Source organism: Bos javanicus, chromosome 17, assembly GCF_032452875.1.
Source record: "Bos javanicus breed banteng chromosome 17, ARS-OSU_banteng_1.0, whole genome shotgun sequence".
Classification (NCBI taxonomy): domain Eukaryota; kingdom Metazoa; phylum Chordata; class Mammalia; order Artiodactyla; family Bovidae; genus Bos; species Bos javanicus.
In genome coordinates this window covers 58121621-58134340 of record NC_083884.1, presented here as the reverse complement: position 1 = coordinate 58134340, position 12720 = coordinate 58121621, and the positions used below count along the sequence as shown (strand labels likewise).

The 12720-nt window shown below is 48.0% G+C and overlaps 1 protein-coding gene across 4 annotated transcripts in view; it reads right to left on the bottom strand.

The window, feature by feature from the left end:
- Positions 1-12720, bottom strand: part of KSR2 (kinase suppressor of ras 2) — a 485548-nt gene that overhangs the window by 110925 nt on the left and 361903 nt on the right. For all 4 annotated transcript variants that reach the window (XM_061384873.1, XM_061384871.1, XM_061384874.1 and 1 more), the window contains 2 exons: positions 8488-8557; positions 5375-5458 (listed from right to left, as the gene is read on the bottom strand). In XM_061384873.1, coding sequence (XP_061240857.1) covers positions 5375-5458; positions 8488-8557 — 154 coding nt within the window. The remainder of the gene's footprint in view (positions 1-5374; positions 5459-8487; positions 8558-12720) is intronic.

Below are 12720 nucleotides of genomic sequence, written 5' to 3'. Positions count from 1 at the left end.
TGGTCTGTACTGACAGCCGACCACTTAGAACTAAACTCCATTCCGTGCTCATGAACCTATTAGACGAAAACGCCTCATTTTAGATAACTGCAAATTGCTTTCTGAGCATAATTTCCTATTAGTTCATTAATCTCTCTATTCACAATGCTGACAAGACAGCTGATGATAATTCCGGAGGAAGTGGGCACAGAACCAAAGCAGGGGGGAAGGCGGTTAGACATTCAGAAGTACTCCGGGTTCCTGGGTGGAGAGGTACTCCCAAATTAATTTAATAACAGCATTAACTTTCATTTATTAAGCTCTTATAATAGGCCAGGTACCAGGCTAAGCATTTTCCCTTATTTAGTCAGTTTAAAAAAAAAGATTTAGTAAAATAGATGTCATTTTTTTTTCTTTCTATATAGCAAGAGGGCTTCCCAGTTGGTGCTAGTGGTAAAGAACACACCTTCCAGTGCAGGAAATGTAAGAGACCTGGGTTTGATCCCTGGGTTGGGAAGATCCCCTGGAGAAGGAAATGACAACCCACTCTAGTATTCTTGCCTGGAAAATCCCATGGACAGAGGAGACTGGCAGGCTACAGTCCAGAGGGTCACAAAGAGTCGAACATGACTGAAGTGACTTAGTACGCATGTAGAAAAAAAGTGAAGCTTAGAAGTGATTATACAGTTAGTGGTGAGTCAGGATTCAAAGAGAGGTGTGTGTGTGTCTGACCTACAGCCTGGGTTCCTAATCATAGCGTATCTTTTCTGACTCAACACACAAATATTTACTGGATGAATTTACTGGAGAGACCAGGATGAGCAAGACTCATGTCTACAGAGTGAGGCCAAGGGATGTAACAGCAGAAGAGACTGAAAAGTAATCAGCAAAGATGGACCAACGTTAAAAAAACAGAACAAAAAACTCACGTGCTAAAATAAGGTTTGATCTTGGGAAACCAGTGCTTTCATATAGAGAGCAATGGTTCTCAGACTGTGGTCCCAGGTCCGGCACTGGCAGCATCAGCATCACCTGAGAACTTGTCAGAGACGCGGGTTCTGGGGACCCACCTCAGACCTGCTGAACTGGAGACTCTGGGGTAGGTCCTGCGAGCTGTGTTCTATTCAACTTTCCAGGGGATGCTGACTCACACTCCAGTTTGAGATCCATAACCTACAGAAATAAAATCAGCTCTGCAAGGGGATTTGGAGCTCATGAGAGCAGCGCTTCTCAAAATTAATGTGCACAAGAGGCACCTGGACAATCTTAAAATGCAGATTCGGGTGCAGCAGGTCTGGGGTGGGGCCTAAGAATCTGAGTTTCTGATCAGCTTCCAGGTGCTGCTGCTGCTACAGGTTACAGGCCCAGGGACCACATTTGGAGTAGCATATGTCTAAGCCAGGACACCACCAGAATTGTCCTAGATTTTTTAGTTGCTTAGTTGTGTCCAACTCTTTGCAATCCCACGGACTGTAGCCCTCCAGGCTCCTCTGTGCTTGGAACTCTCCAGGCAAGAATACTGGAGTGGGTTGCCGTTCCCTTCTCCAAGGGATCTTCCTGACCCAGGCATTGAACCTGGGTCTCCTGCATTGTAGGCAGGATTCTTTACTGTCTGAGGCACCAGGTAAGCCCTGTTCTGGGTTTTCTTTTTTAAAAAAGGCAGGGATGGGGCGGGGGTGGGGGTGGAGAATCACTACCTTCAGGACAGATTCAAACCCAAGCCTCTGGAAATTGCTTTAGGGTAATTAGGAAATGACCCGAATCACACACCACTTTCCCCCTCAAGGTTCCCAGTCAGGTTTAAGACCTTCCCTGAGCACTCCAATTAAAACTGCAGCCCCTTGCCTGGCCCTCCCTGCCTCCCTGCTCTGCTTTGTTCTTCTCCTTAGCACTTCAGCATCATCTGAACAGGTGACCTATTTCACTACTTCGTTTACTGTCTGGCCTCCCCGTCTCCACCCCCACTAGCATGCAAACTCCGTGAGGGCAGGGATTCTGTTTCATTGACTGTTGTTTCTCCTGTTCCTAGAACAGTTTCTGGCACATAGTACATGCTCAGTAAACATCAGTCAAGTACATGAACAAACAGTTCTGCCCATTTTTGAAATCAGCTCTGACAGCTAAGAATCTGCAGGAAACACAGGTTTGATCCCTGGGTGGGGAAGATCCTCTAAAGAAGGAAATGGCAACCCACTCCAGTATTCTTGCCTGGTGAATTCCATGGACAGAGAAGTCCAGCGAGCTACAGCCATGGGGTTGCAAAGAGGCAGACACGACTGAACAACTAACACTAAAACAGTTCCCGGCACACGGTACATGCTCAATAAACACTGGTAGAATAAATGAACAAATAGTTCTGCCCATTTTTCTAACCAGCTCCCTCCCCATTTTCGGCGTTGCCCTCTGGGATTTCACTGGTTACTGCTTGTGTGCCCGCACTTGAGCTTCACCGAAGTTCATTTCTCTATAGGTGTGTCTTCCCCTAACCTCTTTGACAATGGGGTCTGTTTCCCTTTTCTGTCCTTCATCCAAATCTTTTCAACTAAAATTTTGCGCATCTTTTAAATCACATATAAACAGCCATCCATCATCACTACTAATCAATGCAAAAAACTGCACAATTTCACTGATGGAAGAGTAAAATCAAACTTCAGAGGATGATATCAGTAATGCAAGCTCCTAATGGCAACCCACACCAGTACTCTTGCCTGAAAAGTCCCACCGACAGGGGAGCCTGGTGGGCTACAGTCCACGGTGTCACAGAAGAGTCGGACATGACTCAGCAACTAAACAGCAACAGCAACAATTACACACCAGAGAGAGCACTAAACTCTGCTGACATCAGGCGAGTACAGCATCAAAGTTCCTGAGGCATCCGGAAGGTCTGTGGCTGCTACAGATTCTGCTTTCACCTTTTGGGTGGTTGTTCTAAAGTGAAAGAAAGTGAAAGTGAAGTCGCTCAGTCGTGTCCAACTCTTTTCGACCCCATGGACTGTAGCCTACCAGGCTCCTCTGTCCATGGGATTCTCCAGGCAAGAGTACTGGAGTGGGTTGCCATTTCCTTCTCCAGGAGATCTTCCCGACCCAGGGATTGAACCCAGGTTCCCGCATTGTAGGCAGACGCTTTACTGCCTGAGCCACCAGGGAAGTCCTAAGGGCTGAGCAAATTGGTTAGATCAAGTGTTCCTTCCAACCAGGGCTTGGTTTGAATCCTGCCTCTTACAATTCCAGGAGGCGTTTCTGTACAAGGTAAGAGTGGGGAGGAATGTTTGATAAAATGTTTGTCATCTGGGGCAAGGACCTTTCACAGACTCCTTCCAACAGCCCTGTGACGGGGGTGGGGGTGGGGAAGGGGCACTAACATCACGCCCACTTTGCAGGTGAGGAAACTGAGCCCGCAATGAGAGTCCCTTCCTAAGGTCACACAGGGAGTTCGGCAGTGCAGGTGGGACTCCAGCTCAGTTCTGCCTGCTTTAGAGCCTCTGCTTCTGGCAGGCATCCACGTCTCTCTCTCTCAGGTCCCCATCCCTCCCCCAACCTTCCGCAGGGTCTGAGCCTCTGCTCATTACTTCTGGAACAGAGAGAGTGTGAGTGAAGGCTACCTCAGACTTCTGCCTCTAGCGCTGAAAATTAAAACGGCTTAGGAAGCGTTCAGCCTCATGGACTCCTGGCTGCGTTCCTGTCACCTAATTACCTGACTTCAAAGCCTCTGCTCGGCAGGTGTGAGGATGTGAAAGCTGCCATCTCCCCCTCAGAACATGGTGTGACTACACACAGATGAGACGGACCCCGAAGCATTTGGTGTACCGGGGAAAGCAGACCAAAGTTCCACCCGGACCCAAAAGCATGGCTTCGTGCGTCTCCAGATCAGAAAGAGGAGAGGCCGCCGTCCTGGGGACTCACCTGGGGCCAAGGTGGGGACGTGGGCCTCCAGACACTAACACCTGGTAGCTACTGCCCCCACCCCGTCCCCGTGTGCCATGGAGTTTAAGGTTCCTTAGAAGTTGGAACTAATTAATCCTCCCCACAACTCCAGGAGGGAAGGGGGCTCAGCCTTGCCTTATCACTGAGACATCCAGGCTGCAGGGAGAGTAAGAACTCCTTCATGGGGCAGCGATGTGGGGAGGCCTGATGCAACTTGAATCAGTTCCCAACCTGGGCTGGACAAGGAAGAGGGAGGCTGGAGGAGAAAGAAGGAGGAGGCTGGAGGAGTCCTACTTTTCAACTTAGTGGCCCCTATAAAGCGATCAGATGCATACTCATTTGTAACCCTTGATATAGTTGAACGTTCGTATTTTACAGACCAGAGCAGGTATTTAGTACAAGTTTACAGGAGGGAAGAAGAAGACCAAACAGAAAGGCATTTGTGACCTTTGACAGAAAGCCTGGCCCTGGGCTATGTCCTTTGGTGTTGATTTATTCAATGCTCACTGCCACATCAGGCAGGTGTGATGATCATTTCTTTGGTGCAGATGAAAATCCTAGCAACATAAATGTGAGGCAACTCGCCCACGGTCACTGAGCTAAACAGTGGCGGGACCAGGATGTAAAAACCTATCTCAGTCTGACTCCAAGGCCTACGTTGGGCGTCACAGTCCCTCCTGCATCCCGTTGCCAGACGCGACCTGGGGTGGGTACGTGGAAGCAGGGGGAGGTGGGGGCTTGAGTGGTCTGGTCTTCTCGCCAGAACTCGAGACCAACATGATGCCACAGAAAGAACAAGAGTTTGTGGGACAGGGTTCAAGTCTTGACTGCCACCTCTCAGCTGTGTGACCTCAGGCTTATCCTAGCTTTAACTCAGCTTTCACATTTGTAAAATGGGAAGAATCAGAACCACTCCCACTTGGAGAGACACCATGAGGAGAAAAAAATTAAGGGCAAAAGCCCTTTACAAAGTTGAATTCAGGGACTGGCAAACCATGGCTGAGGGGCCAAAACCAGCCATGGGCTGTCTTTGTACAAAGGGCTTTACTGGAATAGATAAATCTGTCATGCTTATTTGTTTATATATTGTCTATGGCTGCTTTTGAACAACACAGCAGAGCTGAGGGACCCTGTGGGCCACAAAGCCTAAAATATTTACTCTCTGGTTGACCAGAGAAACAGTTTGGCAACCCCTGATTGCAGAGCCTGTGGAAATGCAGGTTCTCTCTGTACTCTGCAGACAGTACTCTGAGTTTCCAGCATAGACCATGACCTCCAGTTCTTACTCACAAGCACTCTCCTGACCCCTTCCCCAAGTGCAGGTGTTCTTTTAGGGCATATTTCCAAAAACAGAGCAAGCAGCTCTCCTGAGAGCCAAGGAACAAAACCCCCTAAGCCATTTCAGAGCCCAGGCCGGCTCCAGCCTGACATTAGGCACTATGAAAAGGCGTTTGTGGGAACAGCCACTTACTTGCAATTTTTACACTTGAGGCCAAAAAGCATTCCTTTCCCACAGACTGTGCACGTCTGAGACATCCAGTACTTGGTGGAAAACCTGTGAGGAAGAGAGAGAAAGTGTTCAAGGCCAAGGTGATGGTGACTGACCTAGCTCTAGAAGGATGACCACTGGAAGGAAAAGCAATGGGCCCTTGATTCCAGCTCCACTTCTTCCAAACTAGGTGACTTAATCAAACTGCTTAAACCACTGGAGCTTTGGTCTTTTCATCTGGAAAGTGGGCATAATAACACTATTGACCTCAGAGGTTGTTTGGAGGATTAGACAAGGTTACACATGTCAAGGGCTTCACACCGGGCCTGGTAGACAGAAAGCAGTCACTGCATGGGGTTGTGACTATATTATTACTATATTATGATATTCAAAACAGTCATTCAGTCATTCAACAAACATGCCTGGAGGCCTACTATGTGCCAATTTCAGTTCCAGGACAGATGGATGGGACTGTGACTGTCCTCAGACCACAAAGCAAAGTGCGGTTTCCCTGGGAGTCTGTTTCCTATCACTGAGCTGAACCTTCCCCATCACTGCTACTTACATCCCTTGGTTAGGGAGCTTCAAGAGGGAATCTCCCCAAAAAAGTGGAGACCCCCAAACTTTAGTGGCAGAGAAGAGGCCTCTAAAGGGAAAGCCTTTTCGGACCATCAGCTCACCTCCCTGCCTAGCCACTACCACGTGTTGCAAACAGAAGGCAGTTTGGAGGTTTCTGATATTCAGTTAAGAACTGGCGGGAACAGAGGTGCGTTAACTTCCGAGGTTCCCTGATGTTGCCAGGGTGCTTTCCTCGCACAGAGATACCAGGCAGCAGCAGGGCTGGGCCCAAGAAAAGTACTGAAGGTTGTCAGGTCAGAGTTAATTTTCATTTCCAATTTTTGTCACCTCCAGCAGGAGTTGTATCTAATCTCCACTGCCTCACAGTGTCAAAATGAAAATTGGAAGTGATTATGTAACTTTGCTGCTTGAAAATTTTGAGGGCAAGCCTGCATCCCTCTGTGGTACCATCTTGCCTGATTTGGGTCAGTCACTTTCCAAACAGAATGAGCTGCAGCCCGAAGCCTCCATGTATAAACAAATAGCAATATTCTGAATACAGACTCTTGTGGCCAAGAAAACTCCCTTTCCAGTTTTGGACTGGGGGTTGGTTAAGTCCCATTCTGCCCCTTCAGTAGGGCCAGTGAGTTTGGCAGGATCTATTTTTGCAGGATTTTGCAGCTTTGGGGAATGGCAAATGGGCTCATGTTCCACCCACTAGCCAGCAGTGTGGGAATCAAGAGTATGAGTGGCAGACGGGAATTCCTTTTTTCCAGCCCTCTCTCATCCTTGGGATCAGCAATCCCTCTTCCCAAGATGTGACTGAGGTGACTCTGAGGACAGGGGATGGTATGCGATTTTAATTTCATTTTTTCACGAAGGCTGGGATGAGTGCAGGTCTCTCTGTCCTGGCATGGAGCCGGGGAGAAACACAGGGTGAGACTGGACAGTAACAGGGAATCCTAAGTGCTAGCTCTTCTAAGAAGATGTTCCTGTTGCCCAAAATCACCAGATGATTTTCCTCCTCTTGGCATCAGCATTTGAATCTGAGGTACCACCAGGTCTAACCTTAGGATGCTAGAGTCTGGGGTCTTGGTTCAGCCACGGTGAGGCCAATTGGGGTGGAGCCAAGTCAGGGCGTAAAGCTGAGCTAGGGGTGTGACCAATCCAGAGGTGGAGCTGAGCTGGAGTGTGGCCAACCCAGGGGTGGAGCTGAGCTAGGGGTGTGGCCAATCCCAGAGTGGAGCTGATCTTGGGGTGTGGCCAGTCCAGGGGTGGAGCTGACGTCAGGGAACAGAATGTAAGAAAACAAAACCGGGCCCTTCTTTTTGACGTCTTTCTCTCTGCATCTCACTGCCTGACTATTGATGTGTCTATCATGTATTTCTCAAGGCTTCCTTCACCGTTTTCTCATTTGAGTCTTAGCAACTATCCTGTCAACACATTTCTTTCAAAAACTTGACGAGATGACATTCTGAGAGATTGTGCCCACTCCTGCCTCACCCCAGGATACTCTTAGGTGTCTGCCCCTGGTATTGCCCATCTCTTATAGCCCCGATCCCCTCTGTACTGTCATGGTCTGTTAAATGTCTATCCCTCCACTAGACTGCGAGCTCCCCAAGGCTGAAAGCCTTCCGTGGTGCTCAGCGTTGCAGCCCTGGTTCAGATATTCTCTATAAATACTAGAGAAAAAAACCATGAATGAGTGAACTCTGCTGGTCACAGAGGCCTCAGTGCACAGAAAACTCTCAGCAGTGGTGTCAAAAGAACACAAAGTTCTGAGGTTAGTTAGCTTGTTGATTCATTACTTAATTATTTAGGGCCTCAGTCTCCCTATCTGTCAAATGGATGTGACCACACTTGTGCTACTTACCCCACTGAGTTTGTGAACAGATTGTGAGGATAACACAATAAAAAGTGAAAAGTTAACTTCATGTAATGGGTGACTTAGTGGACAGAAATCTCCCTCCTGAAAAGGGCAAGTGCACTCCTGGAGAGGCTGAAACCTGCACCAAACAGAGCTGGAGCTCTGGACTGACAGAAAGTGAGCATCTCTGCAATCTTGTCTTCTGGGTACAAAGACTCAAAATTAGGACAAGCATTTGTCTCAATACTGAGTGGTTATTACATGCCAGGCCCTTCGCTTAGCACTTCAATACATTATCTCACTTAATCTTCATGACCACCCTGAGTAGGCAGAATTATCTGATGAGAAAATTGATCCTCAGCGAGGTTAAGTAACTTCTTCAAGGTTGCAAAACTTTACTAGCTGGGAATGGAATACAGATCAGTCTGACTCCAAAGCCCTGGCTTTTAACCACTAGGTGTTAACTTTGTCAGAGCCAGGTGAAAAAGAAGCAGGCATTTCAATGCCCTGCCACATCAAGGTTCAACCTGGCAGAGGACAGAAGGGAAGAGCAGGGCCATCCAGGAACTGGGGCAGAACACTCTGCCGAGCCTTTCCCACCCCGGGGCCAGAGCCCCCAGCCCTCACACGCTGGGAGAGAGCCACCCATGCACTCAGGAACCCGGCCTACCTGTGCTTGATGGAGTTGCCGAGGTCTCTGCGAGGGATCTGTGGGGACCAGCGGGGCACTGACAGTGTGTCTGCAGGGAGAGAAGACACAAGAAGGTCTGGTTACACAGAGAACTGGAAGTGGGGGTGGGCTCTCACCAAGCCCTGGAAGGAAGAGGCAGGCTTGCTGGCCTCAGGAAGGGCACTGGCCACCATCACTTGCTAAACCAAAGCGAAGTGGAAAACTGGTTTAGCTTCTGTTATCTTGACTCAAGCAAGGTCCCCAGAATGAGGCTTCCAGTCAGTGCCTGGAAAGAAAGCAGCCAAGGGAGAATAAAACTGAGCCTGGCTCCCATCAGCAAGCACTTACTGTGAGCCAGGTGTGTGCCACGTGACTCACATGCCTGACTTCATGACATCCTCAAAACAAAGTTAGAGACTGTGAGCATCCCATCCTCACAGATGAGGAAGCTGAGGCCTGGAGACAGGAAGTCATGTGCTCAAGGTCCTCACACCTTGTAGATGGCACACCAGCTGAGTCCGGGCTTAAGGGACCTAGAACACATGCCTGTGCTTGCAAGGCTCTGACTTGGCAGATTCCAAATGCTGGTCATACAACTACCACTCTCCTAGTTTTTGTATGCCCTTGTACAACTTAATTAAGTTGACTTATTTGTTTGTTTAAACACATTTCTTCTCAAAGTAAACCCTATATGGAAAACCAATATCACATTCTGTATAAGTAACTGTTTAGAATATGTCTAACCATGCACCACCTTAAATTCACACTAGAATAAGTGATGGATGGATGAATGGATGGATGAGTGGGTATATGGATGGATAGATGAATTGGCAGATGGATTGGTAGGTGGGCTGATAGATGGATAGATGAATGTTTGGATAGATAGGTGGATAAGTGGTTGGGTGGGTGGACAGATGGGAAGATGGGTAAATGGACTGGTAGGTGGATGGATGGATGGATGTTTGGATAGCTGGGTGGATGCATGGTTGGATAGGTGGGTAGATGGACAGATGAGCTGCAATGTGGACAGATGGGTAGGTGGATCAATGAATTGGTAGGTGAGTGGATGGAAGGAAGGATGGATGGATGGATGGATGGATGAACTGGTAGGTGGGTGAGTGGATGGATGGATGGAAGGATGAACTGGTAGGTGAGTGGATGGAAGGATGGATGGACAGACAGCTAGATGGATGGATAATCTGATGGATAAATGGGAATGAGGAGGAAGCAATAAATCACATGGACTTTAGACTGGGTGCCTTTTCTCATCAGGTCTTTTCTTTCATGCCTTGGGCTACGTCCCAGTGACCCACACCAGCACTCCACCACTGAGTTCCAGGACTCCTTCCACTGCCTCTGAGCACCAGCCCCCACCTTCACTCCAGTGCCTGGGTGCCTGCATCACCCTCCTCACAGACCTCACAGGCCCCAGGGAAGTGTGAAACAACAGCAGAAATGAACTGGTGCTTTCTGTGAAGCCTCCACCAGTTATGGGAGAGAAGAAGGAAGTGGCTGACCCACACGCCAGCTCTCATTTCTCAGGCCAGATGGATGGAGTCGGTGCCCCGTCCTCAGAGCTGCAAATGCACGCCTCATTTTTCACAGCAATTGTTATGGAGTGGCATGCTCATCGGGGAGCTGGGCATGTCTGAACCCATCAGGGAGCGTTTAACCCCAACCCATTCACGCCTCCCTTTTGTCTAATGACACTGTCGACAGCCACCTGAAAGCTGTTTCCAGAAACCCCAATTCCGCCCTTGTAAAGCTGGGACCATTTCTGGGAGAGCAAATGATTCTGTAAGTCCCAAAGGGCAGAGAAAACCTAGAAGAGAGACAGCATGATGTATCAGTCAGAATCATAGCCAGTGGAATCTCCTCCAGGTTAACTAAAAACTAAACGTCATCAAACCCAAGCCCATTTTATAACTTGTTTCAACTTGTGGGAGAAACAAACAAAAAACAAGAAAGAAAAATAATTTTAAAGGAAAGAGAGCGGGGGACTGAAGTCAGATTTCGGAGGAAGGATGCGACCTGCTAACTCCTTACAATGGTTTCTCCCGGCCAGGAATGGGAGGCGGAATGACCGTGCTGGAGTGGAAGCTAGTACACTAGCTCAGATACACAGTCTCCTCATGGGGAATCCACAAAATTATTAGTACCAGCACCAAAGAGGTTTCATCTCATGGGACATTAGTAGCGGCTGTCTAGAAAGGTGTATTCAGAAGGATTCTGAGGCTTAAGAGGAGAGAGCATTGGGGTTGATCAGCAATGTCTGCCATTTTGTCCTTGTTTAGTCACTAAGCTGTGTCCGACTCTTTGCGACCCCATGGACTGTATAGCCACCAGGCTCCTCTGTCCATGGGATTCCCCAGGCAAGAATACTGGAGGGGGCTGCCATTCCCTTCTGCATTCTGCCACGGGTGGAGAACAAGGCAGTGCCAACAAGTCTGCACACCTGCAAGGACAAGGACACACCTCCATCTCTGCATCACTGTCTCACAGCACAGCATCGTGGACGAAGCAAGCATGTAATACATGTTTGCTGAATCTGAGACTAGTATCACAGAAGGAGTGAGTAGACTGAGTACTCCATATGTGGTAGGCACTATTCTGTGCAGCTTACACCCAGAAGCTATGCCTCTGTGCAGTCGGTGTTCTCATTATTCCCACAGCACAAAGGAAGACACAGGAGCTCAGAAAGCTGCAGTGACTTGCTGAAGGTCACACAGCCGGGCCCTGGTAGATCCTCAAGGAGAAACTCTGCAAGTGTTTATGAGCCTTCCAAAAGCCCCAGTCAGGGAGGTTTTGCCTTAAGGGAACATTTGGCATAGTCTGGAGATATTGCCAAATAACCAGAGTGGAGGAGGTGGTGGTGGGGCACTGGCATCTAACTAGGTAGAGACCAGGGACGCTGCTCAACATCCTATAATACACAAGACAGACCCCTGCATCAAAGAACTAACCAGACCCAAGTGGCAATGGTGCCAAGGTTAAGAAACCCTCATCAAGATGTTTTTCACTTCTCTGGCCGTCTCCCCACCCCCGTCCCGCCCCCCAACATCTCGAGATGATACTTGTGAAGCTCAACCCGGTAGAGAACAAATCCTCTTTTATTATAAGCACATCCCACCGTTGGATTCATATGCTAGTTATTCTGTTATTCTCAATTACAGCACCTTCTCAGAAAAGTAGATGTAATTAAGTTTAGTAGTTTGGTTTCATTTCTCAATATCTGGTTGAAGGGGTGAATTCCGTCAATTACATTCAATGGCTGCGACATCATTAGTCTCAAGCAATAATAACCTCCACACGGCTTCATCCGTGGGTGTGCAGATCTGAATTCTGAGATCTTCTCTTTACTTTCTTCATTTGGATTTCATTAAACTTGCCAATGCAAGCCTTAAAGCAAAGGAAAACTGTTTAAAAGGAAAATCTATGAAAATTCAGGCCTTATCATAACAGAGAAGGCAAACAGCATTTAGAGCAATTAAACTGATACAGAAACTTCTGTTTAACAATCAAAGTGCCTATTAAGATGTCTCCGTAGCTGAACAAAAGCTTTCTACTCTCATTTTCTGATAACAAGTCAGGCAGACACAGAGGCAGAATTGTGACCATCCCTGGTGCGTTCCGTTCCAGGGGCAGGATAACAGGAAAACAGACACTTCTTCCCAGATATTTTCATTCACGGGACATGGAAAGGGAGAGGGTTGGAGAGAAGGAGGACTCCTCTTCCCTCCTTTAGGTCCCACTGTTGATGCCCTCTCGGAAGTGGCCTCTGTAGAGAAGGGGAGAAACCAGGAGGCTTGGTCTTTGACACCTTAGTAGCCAGACAGACAAACAGGACCCATGATAGAAGGAACCAATATTAATAAAATCATCACGGTAGGTAGAGCTTTAAAATTAAAAACTTGGGCTCTGACCTGGTGAATTTGAACTCAGGCTAATGGAGGAGTCAGGCATGGAGAGCACGCTTGAAAACATTTATCACAGAGACAACACATGAAGATGGGTGGTGAGAGACTTCTCTGGAGGCCCAAGGGTTAAGACTCCACGCTTCCACTGCAGGGGGCGTGGGTTTGATTCCTGGTCAGGGAACTAAGACCCCAAATGCCGCTCAGTGAGACCAAATAAATAAATAAATACATTTTTAAAAAAAAAAGATTAACAGTTGGAGTGATTAAAAGAATTTTTTTTAATGGCTGATGATAAAACAAAAGAAAGGGATGAAAA